This window comes from Octodon degus, unplaced genomic scaffold (assembly GCF_000260255.1).
Source record: "Octodon degus isolate 3935 unplaced genomic scaffold, OctDeg1.0 scaffold00312, whole genome shotgun sequence".
NCBI classification, from domain to species: Eukaryota; Metazoa; Chordata; class Mammalia; order Rodentia; family Octodontidae; genus Octodon; species Octodon degus.
This window is the reverse complement of record NW_004524888.1, coordinates 542,364-562,038: the sequence shown is the minus strand read 5'-3', so window position 1 is coordinate 562,038 and position 19,675 is coordinate 542,364. Positions and strand designations below refer to the sequence as shown.

Genomic DNA, 19,675 nt, shown 5'->3' with positions numbered 1-19,675 from the left:
AGCAATTAACCACTAAGAAGAATATATGCAGTGTATTATTTGTTGAAACTGTACTTTCGATTTGATTTGAAACTGTCTCATTGCTATATGTTTATCATTAAAACTTTGAAAAAAAAAAAAGCTCTTTCATTCTTTGTTACCCAACTCCAAAGCCACATCCACATCTGCAAGCATTTGTTACAGCCACATCCCACTTCCTGGTACAAAATCTATATACTGGTTTACTAGGGCTGTATACTAATTACAGTGCCACAGATTTGATGATGGCTTATGATAACAGGAATTTATTCTCATTTATTTTAGAGGCCAGAAATCTGAAATTGAGAGGTCTACATAGCATATTCAGCTAATGACTTCAGGGGAGGTCCTTCCTTACCTGTTCCTAGCTTCTGGCTGCCCCCAGAAATCCTTGCTATTTAAGCTTGTGGCTGTCTCTCTCCACTCTGCCTCCACCAACCTATGGCCTTTGTCCTTATGTGTATGTCTGTATGTCTTCTTAACAAAGCACCAAACACTGGATTTAGGGCCTTTCCTAATCTAAGAGGGCAGTTATGCCTGTCATTCATATTAGTGCTGTCTTAGAATCCATCTCCACGTCCTGTCCCTGGTTCATCACATGTGACCTACATATTTGAGACAGATATGGCCCCCATGGCCTAAACTACCTGACCACTTCTGTTGTAACATCAATGAACTTGACGATGGAACGCTGCATTCTTATCCTTAGCCCTACAAGTTAACCAAACCAGCCCTGTTTTTGGAAATCCACCCCAATCATACCTCAAATGCCAGTAAAAGCTGAGGTTCACAGGTCCCTTCCTCTTGTTCCTTATCCACTGGTTGAGCACATATGTCCTACCCCCCACCTTTTTCTTCCCATTGACCTAGCTGTCTGCCCCCTGGGCTCTGTAAGAAATAAACTTAGTCTTTTGCCATTCTGGTCCGAGTGTCCTTGACAAAGCCATAGCCCACCACACCAAATCTAATTTAAACCCCTCACTTTGCAAATCACAACAACCTCATCTTGATTGTATCTGCAATGACCTGGCTTCCAAGTCTGGAAAACATGAATTTTGGAGGAATGTATTCAACACATTGCAACCTTCTCTGTCTCAGAAACTGTCTGCTGCCCAGTTTCTGGGGTTCACCCTTTACATAAATTCCTTGAATAACAGTCCAGGCAGCAGAGTCTGAGCCTGGGAGAAGCCACGCAGGATGCAGCAGCCCTATGCTCAGCATCAGGTCTTCCTTGGTGGGTGCCGTGAGGACAAGAGCCTCTTCTCCTGAGGGCTTGAAGAACAGAGAACAGAATCCTGTGTGCCGGGGTGGAGGGGTGGGGTGCTGGATTGCGGGCCTCAACCAGCAAAATGATCACTCTTTGGTTCTGGGAAGGAAGTGTTTTCTGATAAGCCCCTAAATTATCTTACTTGGAGGCAGGAGTTGGTTTTGTGGGGGCAAGGCAGAGGCCAGCCTGGGCAACTTAATGAGGCCTTGTCTCAAAATAACATTTTAAAAAGAACTTGAGGGCATAAGCTTAGTGGTAGCATTTTGCCTAGCATATGTGATACTCTGAGTTCAATCCCCATTACTGGGGGGGAAAGAAAAAGGAGGGATAGTGGGAGATTTGCTTCGGGGGACACATGTGGCATGTGCAGCAGGAGAACAGCCTGAGAGTCCCAGAGGGGAGGGCTGGTCCTGCAGGAAAGAGTCAGACTTTAGTCCCATTCAGAAATGCTGTGAGCTCTGGGTGGGGCAATGTGGCCAAAGCAGGTGACTCTGGAGGGCACAGGCTGATCTATGCAAAATGGTGGCTGCTGGGTAAAGAGGGCAACAGTCATCAGGAGACCTGACAATGCATAAAGTCTACCCACTCACAGAACTGCTTTACATGAAATCAGAGGTCAGATGTCCCCCTGCCTCTGTTTGGGCCTCACGGAGAGCCTCTTCCTTTCAGAGCCAAGACAGCTAGAGCTCGAGTGGCCCACTCCTTCCATGGTCATGTGACCCCATCTCAGGTCCTATGGCCATGCTGAGCTAATCCCTGGGGCTGAAGGACCGGGGATGGTCACTGGCCTTGCCCATGTCACAGGATTCAGAGGATAGAGTCAGCTTCCCTGAACACCCTTGACTTTCCAGAAGTGTGGAGCCCAGATGACCTATAGTCAGGGTCCACTTCTCTGAGATGGGGGTCCCTGGCTGTTCCCAAATGCATGGTCATGGCCTCATGTTTTCTGTTAATTAACAGCATGTGAGAAAACACCCAGAGACCAAGACCATTGGAAAGACTAGATATAATTCTGCCTAGGAACAGGCAGGCTGAAATTGGAGTGATACCAGCATATATCTGGAGAGGAAGCTAAGAATATATAGGGGTAGGGGTAGGGGGTTGTAGTCTCAAAGAATCTGGATGGAATGTTTAAGGTCAAAACCACAAGGACGATCTGCACAGGTGCACATGTAAAGCTGGGTCTTCTGGCATCATGGAGACTGCAGGTCTAGTCCTACATGTCTTTTTGGCCATTAATTTTTTTTTCCTCTGGCAGTACTGGGGATTGAACTCCTTCAATTCTTGTTAGCTGAGGGCAGCATGGATTCCTGTTGTTTATAGAGGGCATCATGTTTATTGGAAAAGTCTTTCTAATGTCAGGTGGTCAGAGAGGGCTGCATCCAGCCTGGGACCAGTGTGGGGTTCAGCCTGGAACCAGCCTGGGGCATTCATTGGCAAGGGGGCAGGTGAGGCACTGAGGAAACAAGGACAGCAGAGAGGGTGGGCATCATCCTCAGGTACCCCAAGAATGCTTGCACTCAGGGTTCAAGGGAGAGCTAATAGGTGAGAGGTGGCTGTGACCACTGTGGCTGAGATGCAGCTTCCTGCAGGGCTGTAGAGGCCTTGGCCAGACCCTCTACCTGGGAGCAGGCACTGAGCCTAGAAACTCATGCAGCAGGATGGTAGGGAGAGCTCTGGAGACCAACAGGAAGGCCTGATTTTTGGGACATTATATGCAGCATGTAGAATGTCAGCCAGGCTGCTCTCAAGCCTCTACCGACCTTGTTCCCTCCCTCCTTGGCTCCCCCAGGCCCCAGCTTCATTCAACACCCCTGAAACTGAAGGAGGAGACTGCGGCACAGTGCGCCCCTTCTCCACTCAGTTTTCTCCTTCATGAATGGGGTAGGAGCCTTTCACCTAGAGTAATTGATGACCTCATTAACCGCATTGGGGCAGGGTGCATCCAACTGCCTTGGGAACATGGCACCCAGAGAGAGGAGATGCTGACAAGGGTGGGTGGGCTGGACTCCACTGCCCTGTACCAGGGGCTGCCTGTGTAGGCAGCTGGCCCTACTCACTGGAGGGAGCCTGCAAGGAGGCACCGGAGTAGGGTCCCCATGCAGCTACCTGACATCCCCCTGGAGGACCTCTGGTCTGCAGAGACGTAAGTGGGCCATCTCCTTCCAGGACACCCAGTGCCAGCACTGGGCTTAGATGAGTATGGATTCATGGAGGCAGAAGTGGGCCTGCACACCTCCACTAATGGTAGGGTGGAGGCCAGGGCACCCCAAGGCACAGCTTTTGGGGGTAGTTCTCCTACCTCCATGGGAATGTAGGAAACCACTTTGCTGTAGTGTGACCCTCCCAGATCTGAATTCTCCTCTGCCCTCCTATGAGCATGGTGACCTCAGTGTTCCTGTCTTTATGGTGAAGCTGGAGTGTCTCATGGCCTTGGCACCCAGTGGCCATGGCAGAGGCAGGAGAGTGCGGGCTTCCTTAGTTGTAGGCAGCTGAGTTAGACAGACTATAAGCAGTCAGACAGGGCCAGGCCCTCGAAGGAGACAGCCTGGAAGACATGATCCCTTGCAACTGAGAGAGATGGATGCTCCTGCTGTGGGCCAGACCTAAAGACTAAAAATCGAAGAAATGTTTACCTCCCTAAAAAAACGATCTGAGATTGATAACCATCTTGAGGAAGCCTGGAAGAATCACCAATCCAACCACTACCGGCTGCTGGATAAACTCCTGTTCTACATTCATGACCACTTGCTACGTGACTCACTTCCTCATCTGGTCCTGGATTTAGTCAATTTTACCTGAGCAATTGTGCTTGTAACCCTTTTGGTTGTCCACAATTTCGTCCCACCTCATGTGCAAGTTTCCATATTTTCCACTTTAGACCCACCTTACCACAAGGTTTCACTCTATAAAAATCCCTAGAAACGGCAGGTTCCTGGCCAACCCACTCTGGTCTTCTGTCTGTCTCTTGGACAGAAGCTTTCTTTCCCCCAATAAAAATATTCTGCTCTTAACCTCTGTTTGTTCCTAAAATTCATTCTTCAGATTTAGAGAACACGAACTTGTCCCAGGTAGCTTTCAGGTTGAGAGTTTCACTCCCCTATATCATTCTGACCTCATTTCCTATCTGTACAGTGAGGGTTCCAGGCCCAAAGTGCTTGAGGTCATGTGGCAGGACAGGCACGACCTTGAGACCTCCAAGGGCTGTCTGCTGTCATTCACTGCACAGTTGCTGTGTGCCAGATCCTTCCCTCAATAAACTTTTGTTCTGCCTAAGAAAGCAGGTTAAATAAGAGAACAATGAGCTAAAGAAAAAAATAGCAGCTAGGGGCAAGGGCTTGCCAAGGAAGCCACATCTGGAGCTGCAGGCAGAGTCCCCAGGAGCAGAAAACAGCTGGCAAAGGTCTGGACAAGGCTGACATTCCAAAGGCTGGTGGAATGAGCTTGGCAGGGACAGGATGACAGAACAGGCAGGAAGTGTGCTGGGCGCGGGAACTATGGGGGGTATCCAATCCCCTTGGTCCCAGAAACCCAAGAGTCATTCAGCGCATTTGCTCCCAGGGAGCTGGGCACTCAAGAGGTGAGGCTCATGCCAAGTAGCAGGGCCTGGTGTATGAACACATGGAGGTACGGTGAGTGAATCTCAGCTGGTCCCTACTTCACTGTGTGACCTCAGGCAAGTGCCACCCCTCTCTGGGCCTTAGTTTCACCCCTCTTAAGATGCTCCCAGAGTCATGATTCTCCTCTCAGGTGATTGTAGGAGCTGCTTAGCCTGCAGTCATTCCTCTTTGCCAGGACAGTGGGGAGAGCCAACAGCGTACTCTGGGCTTAAGGGAGAGGCAGTCAGCAGCTGCTGAAGGGACCTACAGCTCCCAGGCAGGGAGCTCTGCAGCAGCTTCTGAGGGGCCAGGCTCCTCACCTCTGTTTTGCTCCTTTTTCCTTGTTAAACCCAATGTTCTGCCTGGCACAAGGAGCACTGGCCTGCAGGGTATGTGGACACCAGTCAGGTGAGCACAGCAGAGCCCCACCCAGGACCTGACTGTAATGCCAATCAGATATCTGCTGCAGGGAGCCCTTCTCAGCCCACCCAGGAGATCCCTCACTCTAAAGCTGGGGTAGCCCCCTCCCCTTGTGAGGGTCAGGACTGGCATGGGGAATGGGAAGAGGAAGGATGGGAGGAGGAGAGAGATTAAGCACCAGTTCATCTGGTGTACTGCCTCCAAGATGGGCGGTGGTATATGTCTGGGGTGTGAGAAAGGACAGGGAGGGGCAGTATGTTGGTGGTGGTGGGGGACAGCTCAGATGCTCAGGTGTGGAGACTCCAGGCAGCTGTGCCCCTGCAGCCTTTCCACTGGATGCAACACCGAAGAAAGGAGAGTCGACAGCCACCACTGTGAACAAAATGAACTCAGAGCTGGGCTGACTGGATTGTGGTGAGGCCTGGGGATAGGTAGGGGGTGACAATCCAATCAAGGGGCATATCCTGCCCAGGGCTCAGGATGACACCTTGTCTCTGTAGAGTCACTTCTGGGACCTGTGCTAGGGCTGGGAAACCCCACAGCAGACTCTGGGTCCCCACAGACTGCATTCCCTGCTGGAGTTGCTGTGCCCCATCTGCCTGCTTTCATGAGCCTCTCAGGAGCCTCCCCTGCCTGACTCTTTCCTCAGCTATTGGGTGGAAATTTCAGGGTAGTGGTGAGATGGCAGGGGCAGTTGAGGCCAGAGTCTGGCCCTTTAAGAGAGCCTGGGTAGGGCTGAAGCCAGTGGTCAGGAGAGAGGGCAGGGTGTGGCTAAGAAGAGCTGCATAGCAGAGTTCCCACCTGTGGGTGGCACCCTCCCTCCTCAACCCCTGTGCTGAAAGCCAGAGCAGGTGGAATAGGCAGTCCTGGAGGAACAGCTGCCAGGACCTGGCCCAGTTCCCAGCTGGGCACTATTTGGTGTAACTTCGCTTCTCTCAGCCTCAGTTTCCTCAGTGTGAAATAGGATCAGGGGATCCAGCAAAGCTTGGTGAACTCAGGACAGAGGCCCAGGTACATGTGGGGGTAAGGGGACTTCCATACAGCCCACCTGTCTCTTACCTCACCTGTGGCCTGGTGGGCCTCATCCCACACACCTGTGTGCCCTCCTGCCACACCTGTGAGTCTGCAACCTCACCTGTGACAATCACTTATTTTTGGCTCCCTCAGCCTCAGGGCTTGGTGCATACCCCATGACTTTCGTCATGTGTCCATGTCGTGGTTTTATATCTAGGTATCCCTCTAAAGCCTCCTGTACTCATAGGTGGGGGGCTTTGAGGAGGAGACTGGATCATGGGTGGGGGATACTTAGCACTGATTAGCCTACTGATGGGTGGGTTTGTTTATAGCTGAGTGTTGGGAGGTGAGGCATGGTGGGGAGAGGTGGGTCATTAGGTGTGGCCTGGAAAGTCTAGTTCCCTCCTCCTCCCTTGCTCTTTCTCTCTCTCTCTCTCTCTCTCTCTCTCTCTCTCTCTCTCTCTCTCTCTCTCTCTCTCTCTCTCCCCCCTCTCTTTCTCTCCTGCACTGCCTTGGACTCAAATCTCTACAAGCTCTGAACTAAAATAAATCTTTTCTTCTTTAACGTGTGGGTGCTGGGTATTTCGCCCCAGCAACGAGACAGTTACTAAGACACCTCATGTCTTGTACACAAGCCCCTTATCCTGTAGTATAGTGCAGCCACTCGCCCACCTCTCAGAGCACCAGGAATTCGGAGTTGCTCCCAGCCAGGTGTGGAGTCCATGTAACTCAGTCATTTGTCTTCTACTCCTCCCCCAGATTTTTGCCTTGCGGGTGACCCACTGAGGAGAGAGGGAGAGAACCCTGAGGCTGAGCCCACGCGCTGACAGCTGGCATTTATTTAGGTGGAGAAGCACTGCATCTGCCTGCAGGGAGGCAGCCACACTCTCCCAGAGTTGCTGCCCAGACCCAGGCAGCATGTATCCAGAGAGGCCTGGGAGGCCACCATTCCCTCCTCCACAGGTGACTCCAGCCTTGGCAGAGGACAGAGAAGGGAGTGGAGCCCAGGGAAAGCGGATCACAGTGCAGCTCACAGAGTGCAGGCAAGAGGAGTGAGGTGGTTTGTGTTTCTCTGTCCCCCAAGGCCTCATTTGAACATAGGTAGGGCTTTCTGAGATGGCTGAATCTAGAGCATGTGAGGTTGGAATTAGGGGTGTGTGATTACCACATTAGCCCACTGGCTTGGCATCACCCTAATCCTGGCAGCCTGGAGACAATATAAGGGACAGAAAGGGGATGGCCTTCCCCCCTGCTTACTTTGCCACCATGCCTGTCTGCCGTGTGACCCCCACCTCCACCTTGGAGCCAGCTGATTATGGACTGAAACCTCTACAAACTGTGAGCTAAGTAAACCTTTTCTTCCTTTAACTGTGGATGTTGGGTATTTTGTCTCCGAAAAAAGACAAAATAACTAAGACAAGGGAAGAGGCTAGGATGAGGTGCAGACAACCCTACCAGCCCCAGTGGTGAATACAGACCAGGAGGGATGTTGCCAACCCTGGGCACCACCCAACAGTCCTCTGTCTTTTGGAGATGGCACCGCTGCTCAGCCTGCTCAGATGACGTGGATTTACATAGTGGCCCATATTCACTGCTCTGGGCACACTGCTGGGGCTGGCGCTGGAGACCAAGCTTTTGCCTTGGACTAGCTGGATCCTTGTGGGCAGGTGGCTGTTCCACTCTGGGCCTCAGTTTCCTCCAGAAGACCCCAAGGGCCAAATGTCCAGCTCCAGGTCATCAGCCTATCTTCAGCATCCCAGACTCATTCCTTCACAGGGCCCTGATGTCAGCTCCCCGGAGAGCACAGGCAATGTAAAGATCTGTAGGAGGCATTGTTCATGGAGCAGCTGTGTCTGCTGGGCTCTGAGGTTGCTGGACGCCTGGACTGTCCTGAGCTGTATCCCCATGGGCAGCGGCTCTCAGAGCCTCCAGCCAGCGCTGCTGTAGCTCTGAGGAGGAGCTGCTCAGGTACCAAGACTGCTGGGCCTGCTGCAGCTTCCATGTGTGCCCAGCCTCCTGTGCCTCCTTGGGGTCTGGCACATGCACTGTGCAGCCGGGTAGATGGATGGTGTTCAGCAGCGGGCCATCCTGCAGCACAAGAGAGAGGCTCGGTGTGTCCCCTCAGGCAGCCAGGCCCAGCTCCCCATGGTACCAAGGACACTGAGCCAGGCAGGCCTGGTGGGCATAGCTGACCGACCTCTGTCAACAAACAGGCCACCCACAGGCTCTCTCTCATGGATGACACCTCATTGGACACTCAGACCCTGTGGGACTGCTGCCCATGGAAGGAGAAAGAGGGCAGCGCCTGAAACACAGGCAAGAGCATGTGGGGCCAAAAGGGATTGAGCAAGGGTCCCAGATTGGGGCAGGGCTGCATGGGTCAGGTCTTGCTGCTTCCCACCCTGCCACCCAGCATGCGAGAATGAAAGGGTGAATGAAAGAATGGAGGTGGAAGACAGGGGCAACCCTGTGCCCTCTACCTGCCCTACCTCTAACCCTGGCTGGATCTAGAATCCTAACATTAGCTCCTGTCTTCCTGGAGTGAGGAGCAGAGGCATAAAGAGAAACTGAGACTCCAGGTCACATTGTTGGGGTGGGTCACCAACAGGGCTGCCCACACCTGCAGCAGGCAGCAAACAGCCAAGGGTTTGGGGGCAGGAGGGGGTATGGGGCACACACCTGGCCACTTCCCTGCAGCTGCAGCACCTGAGGGGCTGAGGCGGGGATGGCAGCCCACACCTCATTCCAGGCCACACCATCCTCCGAGAGTCGCAGGGGGCCGCAGAGCACATTGGGCTGGGGATCTGCAGAGGATAGCTTCCAAGGACACAGAGACACAGGTTAGGAATGATCTCACCTGCAGTGGTCACTCCCTTCCTAGGAGGCAGGGTCAGGCCACTACTTGGAAGGAACTAGCCCCTGAGATGCTTGGCTCTGGGACTCCCAGGACAGCCCTCAGGATTGAAACAACAGCCCAGGTAGGCACAGCCAAGAGGCTTCACCACTGGGGCCCCATTCTACCATGCTTCTAATAGTCCTAACTCCTTGACTTCTTAGACAGACCTAGATCAGGGTTCCCCACAGCTGTGAGCAAGCCAGGACAGCTAGGAGCTCTGATCACAGCTCCCAACCCCTCATGAATGGGGCAGGAAACCAGGAGTGGAGCTGACACATATTCCATTCTCATCTACTCCGGGCTGCAAATGGTTCCCCAGCCTCAGCCCGGACCATTTATGAGAAGCCCAGGGTGCACAGGGCACCATTGTTTGCATTCTGATGCTGATTGTTCCAAGTGGCTCTCCTGGTCCCAGGCCTGTGGACCCTGTTGCGATGCTGCTTCATCTGTTCTGGTCTCAGAAGATTAGACTACTCACCTGTGTGCTCTGCTTGGGCTCAGTGGATGACTCGGTGCTGGAGGTTGTGGGGGCTGCAGGCTCAGTTAGAAAACACCCTTTGCAGACACGGCTCTGTCTGTTGTTCTCAGCCTTGAACTCAGAGCACTTCCCACAGATGACCTACAAGACAGAGAGAACTTGTGACCCACATTCTGTGTCAGCAGCAGAAGAGGGACCTAAGAGTGTGGGGCAAAGTAAAGGCTTATCCAGAGCCCCATCCTAAGAACAGAGAGCAAGGACAGTCCCCTGAGTGTCCTGCCTTTCCCACCCCAACAACTCAGGCCCGAGGATCTGTATGCAAGAGGGGGAAGAGCCACCTGGCACATGAGAAGACCCCCATATCAGAATGAACCCATCCTGGCCAAATCAAAGCCTCACAAATCAAAACCTCACACCCTGAGCACACCTATTCTCCTCAAACAAGCAAGCACACCCAGAGGCATTGCAAGGCCCTCGCGCTACTTGTGAGATAGAGGATGGGGCAGCTGCTGTGGGAAATGGTGTGGTGGTTCCTCAGAATCGTAAACAGAATCACCTAGTGATGTGAGCCAGCCATGCCACCTCTGGGTGTATATTCAAAGTAACCTAATGCAGGAGCCTGAAGAGACATTTGCATAGCTGTGTCCACTAATGGATGAGTCAAGAAATCATGGTCTGTCTGTCCCATGGGGAGTATTGTTTAGACAGGCAGGTGGCACATGGGAATGACGCCAAAGGCCTCCAGGGATGTTTCCATAACTCTCACCGTCCTGATCCCCACCACCTCACCCACTGGCAGACCCCTCTTCTCCTCCAGCTATCAGATCTATCTCTCATCTCACATTCCCTCTTTCTGCTGCATCTTCATCCCAGCACATAAATCTTTTCTCCTGTCTCAGCACCATTTCCACACACCCCTGCACCCTGGCCATGTGCACACTCTTCGGGAATGTTGCCTCATCATCCCATCCTGGCCTTCTTGTGGTCAAATGCAGGGATGACTTTGGTTCTAGGGCCTTTGGGTCCTTGTAGCATGAACCTACTCTCTTGTGTTGTGCACCAGTCTGTGGACTGTCTTCCATGCCCTCTTGACCTTGTTAATTAGTACTGGGGAACTCAAAGGGCACCACTGCATGCCAGTGTCTTCAGCCCTGAGCACGGCCCACTCTGCCCTCCCACTTGGCCATTGCACTGACACATGCTAGCCATCTCTTCACTTGGCAGCTTGCCTAGGTGCCCACTTCTCTCCCATCCCAGAACTGGTGCTAGGTCAGACAGCCCTCCCATCTCTCACCAACCACTCCATTCTCTTCTCACTGAGGACCCTAGCCTCTACCCTTCTCCCATACACTCTGTACCCACATGTGGTCATTGGAGCCCACTGTGCAAATCCTCCACCTGGCCTTGCTGGATTCCCTGAGCCTATGTACATTTTGGGTCTGAGCCATAGCCTGTGAGAGATACTGTGTCCTGCATGCCCTTTAGCTCATCTACCAATCCACCTACTCCCATCTGTCCACCCATCCATCCACCCTCCAATCCATCCATTATCCATCCAACCATTCATTCATCCATCCAAAGACTCATCCATTTCTTCTCCCCTTCTGCCAACTCTGGTCAGCATGACAAGGTTTTACAAGAAGTTACAAGAAACACCAGTCTAGACACAGGTGCTGGTACCTTTTTGTAAAACAGCTCCCAGTGGCTCTGCTAAGAACCACTCACTAATATAGATGTGATTTTAATATCTTAACCTAAAAGTACCGGATCGCCAATCCCTTCCTTGGGTTACTTTTAAGTTCATTCCTGAGCAACAACTCAGCAGCCCATTCTCAGATGCCAAGGCATTGGAGGTACTGAAGAGGAGTCGAGATGGTGTGTGCTTGGGGCACCAGTCAGAGTGGCTGCCCATCACACGAAGCCACCAGACCTTTGTCATTGCTGGAGTACAGGCCAGTAGAAGGGCATTTCCATGGGGCCACACCCTTCATTTTCTGCTGCCTGTTTCATGCCAGGGCACTATGCTTCCAAACCTAGCCCTTTTTCTGCTGCAAAGAATGTTGTTGGTCCCCAGAGCTGAGTAGAGAGATTTGGTTGCCACAGTGTAGTTCTCCAAGGGCTCACTGATGTGTGCTCTGGGGGCCTCCTGCTCCCTGTGGAGGCCCCAGTGGGCAGCTGCCTGCCCCTGCTTGGAGCCTCCCCACTCACCACCCCGCACAGCTTGCAGTGGTGTTTCCTCTTGGTGATGGAGTTGAAGGTCTCGCCGCAGCTCTTACAGCTCTGTTTCTCCTTGTCACGTCTGGCCTTAGAGGACAGCTTTCTGGACTCCAGCTAAAGGAGGCAAGTAGCTGCCGTCAGTTTGTGGAGAGCACATGCACCTTACCCCCTGGGAGTGGGAGTAGCTCATGACAATGCCTGCGCCCCCAAATCAGGGCAAAAGTAGACCATGAAGAGAGGGTGAGGTAAACAGCCAAGCCAGGCCCTTCTGCCCTCTCCCCCAGGGACCAACCCCCCAGCAAAACACAGAGTACAAGTCAATGCATCAGGACCTTTACTTCTGACAGAACTAGGTCCACGATTTTTTGTTTTTTGTTTTTTTGTTTTTTTTTTAACATCTCTGTGGGAGCCAAGGGGAGGAAGATGGGCAGGGATGGGCAGGAGTCTCCACAGTCAGTGAATGGTGCTGAGGACAGAGTGGCCCTACCTGCAGCCCCATGGCCACATGGGCCCCAAGATCTTTAGCATCATCCTTAACCCCGCATACACTTGCTCTGTGTTGGGCATTTGGGACCATCCACACTCTGCTAGGCATTACACATACACAGACACACATGTGCCCACATGTGCAAGTGCTGACAGCGGGGAAGCCAAGGCTCATGCCCCACTCTGTCTCTGGTGAGGCCACCTGAAGTCCCTACAGAGGAAAGTGGGATGGAGGGCAAGAACAGCCTCACCTGGAGCCCCAACTGAGCCTCAGGCCTTGGTTTCCCTCTCTCACCACCAGCAGTGCAAGGCTGGAGATAGACCTGAGGCTCCTGCTGTGCCCTCAGTGACTAGGACACTCTGAAAAGTCCCTTTTCGCTTCTGTGCCTCAGTTTCCTCTCTGTAAGATGGGGTGAACACCTGTCCTGAACTTCATTCCTGTACACAAATGCCTGTCTGGTTTGGGCAAGTTACCAGATACCTTTTCAAGAAGCTCCAGTGGCGCAATCGGTTAGCGCATGGTACTTATATACCAGATACCCTTTCATGTCACAAGGACCCCAGAAATGCCACTGGGCAAAGGAATAGTTGCCTGTGCTTTGGAATCCTCCCAATACATGCACCAGTGCTTCCTCTCCAGGGAGGAAGGAGGGCTTCTTGCTGACACAGAAGTCACCATTGTTAAGATTTTAAGAAAAGCCAAGGATGTTTATAAAATCCTCAGCACACCAGAGCTGGAGCAGCCATGATGCGACTGGCTTCGTGGGTCTCCCTCAGATCTTATGTTGAAGCCCCGATCTCCACTGTTTCAGAATGTGACTATTTGCATAGAGGGCCCTTAAAGCTTTTATTAGGGTATAGTCACCTTGGGGTAGTGTATGACTGGGGTCCTTTTAAGGAGGTCAAGACATAGACACATACAGAAGATGGAGGGAGAAGATGCCATTTGCCAGCCAAGTGGCAAGGCTGCAGGAGAAATCAACACTGACAACGATTTGGCCTTGGGCTCCAGCCTCCAGGACCGGTGGTTTGAGTTGTGTGGGAATCTGTTACTGCAGCCCCAGCAAATGATAGCATTTCCTTGGTGCCAAATCTGGCCCTGCGCCACCAGCTGTGCCACGTGAGACAGGACTCCATCACTGTTGTTGCCTACAGCTCTCATCATATTGAGGCCAGGGCTCAGCCCCCTGCATGAGGGACCCAGGACCAGGGCTGGATCTCTGAGATGAGAGCCACTCCTGATGCTGAGCCCAGGTCTCTATCTCAGGAGCTGCTCCAAGGATGAAGGTGTGGGATGATCTTGGCCTCCCACTGAGGTTTACCCCATGGCCTGTGGGAGGGCAGGTGGGAGCTGGCCTCATCCTGGCTCCCCATTGCCTGCACCTTTCCCATGCCACTGTTGCCCCCTAACTGCTCTCAGCCCCTGCAGGGCTCTCCTTTGGACCACCTCTCAGGACTGTTGGAGGGCAGACATGTTCTGAGGTGAGAAGAAGGTACCCTCTCCAAGGCACAGAGAGGGTAGAGAGAAGGCAGATGATAGGGAAGAGGAAGGAGGCCATCCTGGGGCCTGCAATGGCCCTGCAGTCTCCACCCACTTCCCCTTTGCAAAGTCCACATCCCTGACTTTCAGGTGAGGAAGCTGAGGGCCCAGGTGATTTGCAGCCTGGAAGCCCTGACGTGGCTTTCAGTGTCCCTGGGAGACACCACTAGGCAGCACTACACAGTAGCTGAGAATGCTGAGAGCTGCAGGGGTTGTGATAGCTCAGGGTTGGTGGCTGAGAACTCAGAGCGGTGGAAAGCCAGTCCCAGCCCAAGTTCAAGGGGAAGTTCCTGGAGGTCGCCCACAGTCAGGAAAGCAGAGCCAGGCCAAGGGCTTGGACAAGGACCCAGTCCTGCACTGGCTCCCGTGAGGTGGAGGTCCTCTGTTGCCCACTCTTGATGCAGTTCTGCCCATGACCGCACCAGTACCCTAAGACAGAGGTCTGGCTGGGTGTGTAGCTTGCAGGTGTCAGATGGCCAAGGGGAAGGGGCCCACCTGGAAGCCAGGGACAGGTCTCTTGGCCAACCACACTTCCATTCTGAATGGGGTTATTGGGCAGGTTGACCAAAGGAGTTGGCCAATTGTGGTTACTGTGCCCAGCAGGCTTGATGACAGCAGCCTGATCCAGGCCGACTCAATAGTGATTGAGGCCTTGACTTTAGGGGCTCCCAAGGATCTTCTCACAAGCCTAGGGAGATGGGCAGTGAGTCGAGGAGCACCTATGTCAGGTATCTGACAAGGGCTCAGAGTCTGTAGATGTCAGCATCAGAAAGGCTAGGCCACGTCTTCCCAGGAAGCTGGAGAACAGTGGCTTGTGCAATAACCAACCCAGCAACTCCACTTCCAGAGACCCCAAAGGGGCTAAGGTGGACTCAGAATGTGGTTTCTGCTGAGCACCAGTGATGCTATTCCCCCAAATTTCCTCTTCATCAGAGGTAGCTGTACATTAGAAACTGGAGGGAGAATTCAGTAGCACAGACTCGGACCCCCATCAATAGACTTAAGGAGGCTTTGTCACTTGTAATAGACAGCAAAGGGATGCACAGTAGGGAGTACATGTGGGCACAAGCCACAGACACAGGGCCACGGGACAGGCTAGGCCTGGTTCCTCTATTCTCTGGGCGGCTTTGCCCTGGAGCAATGGAAGGCAGCCTTGAGCACTGTGGGGGAGCCACTGGCACAAAACTGGCCAAGGCAAGTGCCTCGCTGGTGTCTCACATGGGTCCGTGTGTCACCCGTGGTAGGTCTGGAGGCCTTGGTGGGGGGAGGGGATTTCAGATTTCTAGGCTTCTGTTAAGGGCAACTAGACTTTTACAGAATGAGGAAGTGTGAATTCTGCAAGGTCTCTTGCAAAACATCCTTGTGGTTTAAATTTTCTTAAGAAGGAAGGGATTACAGAAATTGTATGTCTGAATTTTTTTTTTTTTTCAGTACCAAGGATTGAACTCAGGACCCTGAGCTTGCCAGGCAATCACTTATTCTACTGAGATATCTCCCTGGGCCCTAGAAATTATATGTCTGAAGACATCTCAGCTCAGGGAATTTTACCATCACACCATATCTGGGCATCATGGCACATGCCTGGAATCCTAGCATTCTAGGTAGCAGGAGAATCAAATCTTAAGCCCAGCCAGGGCAATGGAGTACCTGAATGAACCTGTCGCAAAAACTAGGAAAAAAAAAAAAAAAACATAAAAGGGAAAGGAGCTGAGGATATATCCCAGTGTAAAGGCTCTGGGTTCAATCACAGATGGCCAGAAAGAAGGAAGGGAAGAAAGGAATGAGGGAGAGAAACAAGGGGAGGGATAGAGGCAGGGAGGGAGGGAGGGAAAGAGGGAGGAAAAAGGAAGGGAAGGGGAAGGAATGGGAGGAGAGGGGAGGGGAGAGGAGAAAAGGGGAGAGGAGAGGGGAGCAGGGAAGGGGAGAGGAAGGAAGGGAAGGGAAGAGGAAGGAAGGGAAGGGAAGAGGAGAGGGCAGGGCAGGGCAGGGCAGGGCAGGGGAGGGCAGGGGAAGAGAGAGAAAGAGAGGGAAGGGGAGGGAAGAAAGGGAAATAAAGTGTTGAACTGAACTTGCTTTGGAGCACCGCATCAGGGTCCACTGAGCACCTGTGTGTCCTGCCTCACTTGCTCAGTGCAGCTTGACGGGTGTGCCCATCCTGGGTCCCACCACAAAGTTCAGTGCAGCTCATGTCTGCTCAGGAAGACACCATAGGAAACACAGGAATGTTCTCTGCAGGGCAGGAGCCTCCTCGCAAGTGCAGCACTGTGGTTGAGGGGCTGGTTGTTGTTGTTGTTTTTAATCTTTTACTTATTTTATGTATTTGGTACAGGGTCTTGCTACACAGCTCTGACTCATAGTGATCTTCCTGTCTCAGCCTCCCTAACGCTGGGATTACAGACATGTACCACCACGTCCAGTTTCAGTGGCCTTCGCAGTATGCCTGGCGTTCCAGAGCTGGCACAGCATATGGTGCCGGAGATCAAACTTGGGTTCTCACGCTTGCCGGGCAGGCACTTAGACTGCTGAGCTACCTCCCAAGCCCCGGGGCTGTTTTTAAATAAGGGGATGCTACCCCTTAGTGTAGATGAAGGGACAGCTACAAGGCAGTAGGGCTAAATTGTGACCCAAGCAGCTGACTTCTGTGGGATGCACGCTGCAAAACCTGTAGAGGGCTCTGAGGCAAGAGCAGTCCAGGTGAGCAGAGCAGGTGGCACATCCCCATGGCCCACTGGGGCCAAAGTCTCCAGCAGGGCTGATGACAACAGCCTGACCGGGCTGACTCTGGACACAAATGGAGGCCTTGACTTTGGGGGATCCCAGAGACCTTCTCACCAGACAAAGAGGTGGGCAGCCAGGAGGAACAGCTATGTAACTGACAGCTTCCCTGGCCTCCTTGTCCAGGGGAAATAGGCTGGGATGGGCAGAAATTCCTGAGGCCTCAGTCTAGGGTCAGTTCAGAATGTGTGTGTTCCCATAGTCTAAAACACTTTTAAAGCACAGCTTTCAGGATCCTTTCAGCTAGAACGTGTCTTCCCTGGGCATTGATCCTACAGTTACCCTCCAGCCTGGGACTCTATGTCACATACAAATGCTCCAAGCTGAGGCCCCTTGGGCAGCCTTATGTGCAGCTGTCCTTCCAAACAACACATATTGTTCCTACCTGTGGCTTCCCACCCTCGGTCCCTCCACTTCTGCTTCCCTGCAGCTCTAGGGCTGAGGACTGGGTATTGGGGAAATGTGGAGCATCTGGGGACCACCATGAAGATGGTCAGGGAACCCGGCCCTTGCCAAGGGACATGGGGCTGACTGTGGAGTTCACCACACATGTGTGACCTGCACAAGCTTTCCTGGACCACGTGACCAGCATTCCTCCAGCAGCAGTCTGGGCAGCCACACCCCACAATCGTGTGCTGCTTTGTACACATTCCTGGATGCTCTAAGAAGTGACTCATGGAGTCACCTGAGTCTGGGTTTGGTCAGCCTCACACACACACACTTAGCAGCCCAGGCAGTTACTGAGGAGAGAAGCATTTTTCCGGACTCCTGGGGCAGGCCACAGGGCTTCACAGAGGTGGGCAGAGAGGACAACAGGTGCAAAGGCCACAGGCCTGGTAGTGTACAAGGAGGCTGTGTGTGTGTAAGAAGCGGGCACAGCCACACACAAACAGGAAGCCACTCTGGGAGTTCAGATGTTTCCAGTATCATCCCACCTCCACCCCAGGCTGCCGTGGAGAGATTCAGACTATCTGTCTTTCAATTTCAACAAAATTTGCCTTTGGGAAGTGTCTGCACTACAGAGCCAGGTAGCACCTTGAATAAAGGGCCTCTTTTTTGCCTGTGGGTATTTATCCCTTCCCTCCTTCTGGTCATGCCCCCAAAATGCTTCAGCCTTCCAAAGCCTCCTGAGCTTCCTCAACATTGTGCGTTGTCGCACATGGTAAAGCTCGGGTGGGAGCACGTTCTTAGCCACCTGGGCAGAGCCCCCACCCCTCCCTGCAGGGTGCCACACTGTTCCACAGGGGAAGAGAGTCATCCTGTTGAAGAGTTAGGGGCAAGAAAGACCCTGACCCTGCTCCTCATGGCCCAGGATGGCCCTATTCCCAGAGCAAGCTCCTTTCCCCTGCTTCACCTCACTGTCCTCCACCTCCTCTATGAACAGAGTTGTCTGTGAGAAAACCCAGGTAGTAGTGATAACCCTACAGGCTCAGGGTCAGGGTCATAGGAGCTGTGGTCAGCATTTCTGGTCAGTCTGAGTCATTGGCTGGTCTGAGGCCTCTTGGGGGGGTCCATACCTACCCAAGGTGCAGTCAGGCCTACTGAAGAGAGAGAGAGAGAGAGAGAGAGAGAGAGAGAGAGACAGACAGACAGACAGACACAGACAGACAGACAGGCTGGCCAACCAACAGACCCACAGACACAGACACAGAAACAAAATGCACAAGTCAGAGAGGAAAGGAGAACGAACAAGCACACAGAGGAGTCAGATGTGAGAGAGGAAAGGGCTGTGCTCAAAGTGAGCAACCCCACACCCCCCACCAGGAGCCCCAACAGTGACCACCTCTGGGATCCAAGTCACAAGTGCCATGCTTCAGACACTGTATACCCAGGCCGTATGTAAACAGGGATGCTCAGGCTGACCCCCTGCCACTGCCTCCAGACAGCCCTTGCCTGGCTCCCCCAGTGACCCCCATAATGCCCCTGCTGAGCACAAGGTGTAGGTCACTCACCCCTGGGGCACCTCCACTGCCGTCAGTCACCACCAAGGGATCCGTGGAGCTTGCGTTCACTATCTGCCAAGGAACAGAGAGGCTGCGCGTGAGGCGGTTCCCGTCCTAGGACCCCACACCTCTGTGCACTGCAGGCAGATGCAAGAGGAGGAATCCGTGCAGTTAATAAATGCCAGGATGTGGGAAGGCCAGTCCCTGGCCCCAGGCCTCTCTCTGGTGCAATTAACATTCTGTAGTGTGGCAGGTACCTGCAGATGCTGGCTCCATGGGCCCACCCAGATCAGGAGACTCTAAATCACCCAAGTCACAGAGTGAGGACGCCCCTTTGCATTCTGTCCTTGTCCTGAGGGGGTCCTTGTGGAGAGTATGCAGCACCAACTTTCTAATGTTAGGAGGCTCGGCTGCCCTTACATCCTCTGTCCCCAGGTCACCTCATAGGAATCTTCCTTCCCATGAATGGTGCAGAGTTGTCTTCCAAAATATACCCAGGAAGCAGAAAATATCGAGCAGATTTGATGCAACCAAGCGATCTACAGACAAAGTGAACATGGTGGGGGGCAGCCTGGGTGTGGGCTGGGGGTTGCTGGGTTGGTTGGAAACAGTGGTCCCCTCATGCACTGCCCCCCAAAAGGCTGAAGGTGAGGGTACCTCTTTCCCTGAGTGCCTCTCCCAGGTGTCCTTGCTGTGACTCCAGTGCTCCCCAAACACTGTGTGGGAGTAGCCATGCCAGGGCCTTCCTCACAGTAGACAGAGATTGGCCCTATGTCCAATCCTCTGTCCCTGACTCCATGAACACATGACAGGAGGGCTGGTCAGTGTGGTCCCTAGCCACAGCCCTGTCTGCCGTGTCTGGTTACTCAGTGGGCTCTCCATAGCCTACCTCTTGCACAACCCAAACCTCCTTATGCAATCTGCCCCTTGAACCTTGGAGCAGTTCCTCAAGGAGTACAGCATGAGCTGCCCCCAGTGGTCTAAGCCCACATCTCCCAGGGAAGCGGAGAAAATACAACTCA

General features: G+C 53.0%; 1 protein-coding gene across 3 annotated transcripts in view; it reads right to left on the bottom strand.

Annotated features, from left to right (window-relative positions):
- Window positions 1-7,672: 7,672 nt before the first annotated feature.
- Window positions 7,673-19,675, bottom strand: part of Fgd3 (FYVE, RhoGEF and PH domain containing 3) — a 57,787-nt gene continuing 45,784 nt past the window's right edge. For all 3 annotated transcript variants that reach the window (XM_023707787.1, XM_004647567.2, XM_023707788.1), the window contains exons 14-18: window positions 18,663-18,725; window positions 11,901-12,023; window positions 9,693-9,833; window positions 8,998-9,135; window positions 7,673-8,406 (exon numbers count right to left, since the gene is read on the bottom strand). In XM_023707787.1, coding sequence (XP_023563555.1) covers window positions 8,155-8,406; window positions 8,998-9,135; window positions 9,693-9,833; window positions 11,901-12,023; window positions 18,663-18,725 — 717 coding nt within the window. In that variant the 3' untranslated portion in view covers window positions 7,673-8,154. The remainder of the gene's footprint in view (window positions 8,407-8,997; window positions 9,136-9,692; window positions 9,834-11,900; window positions 12,024-18,662; window positions 18,726-19,675) is intronic.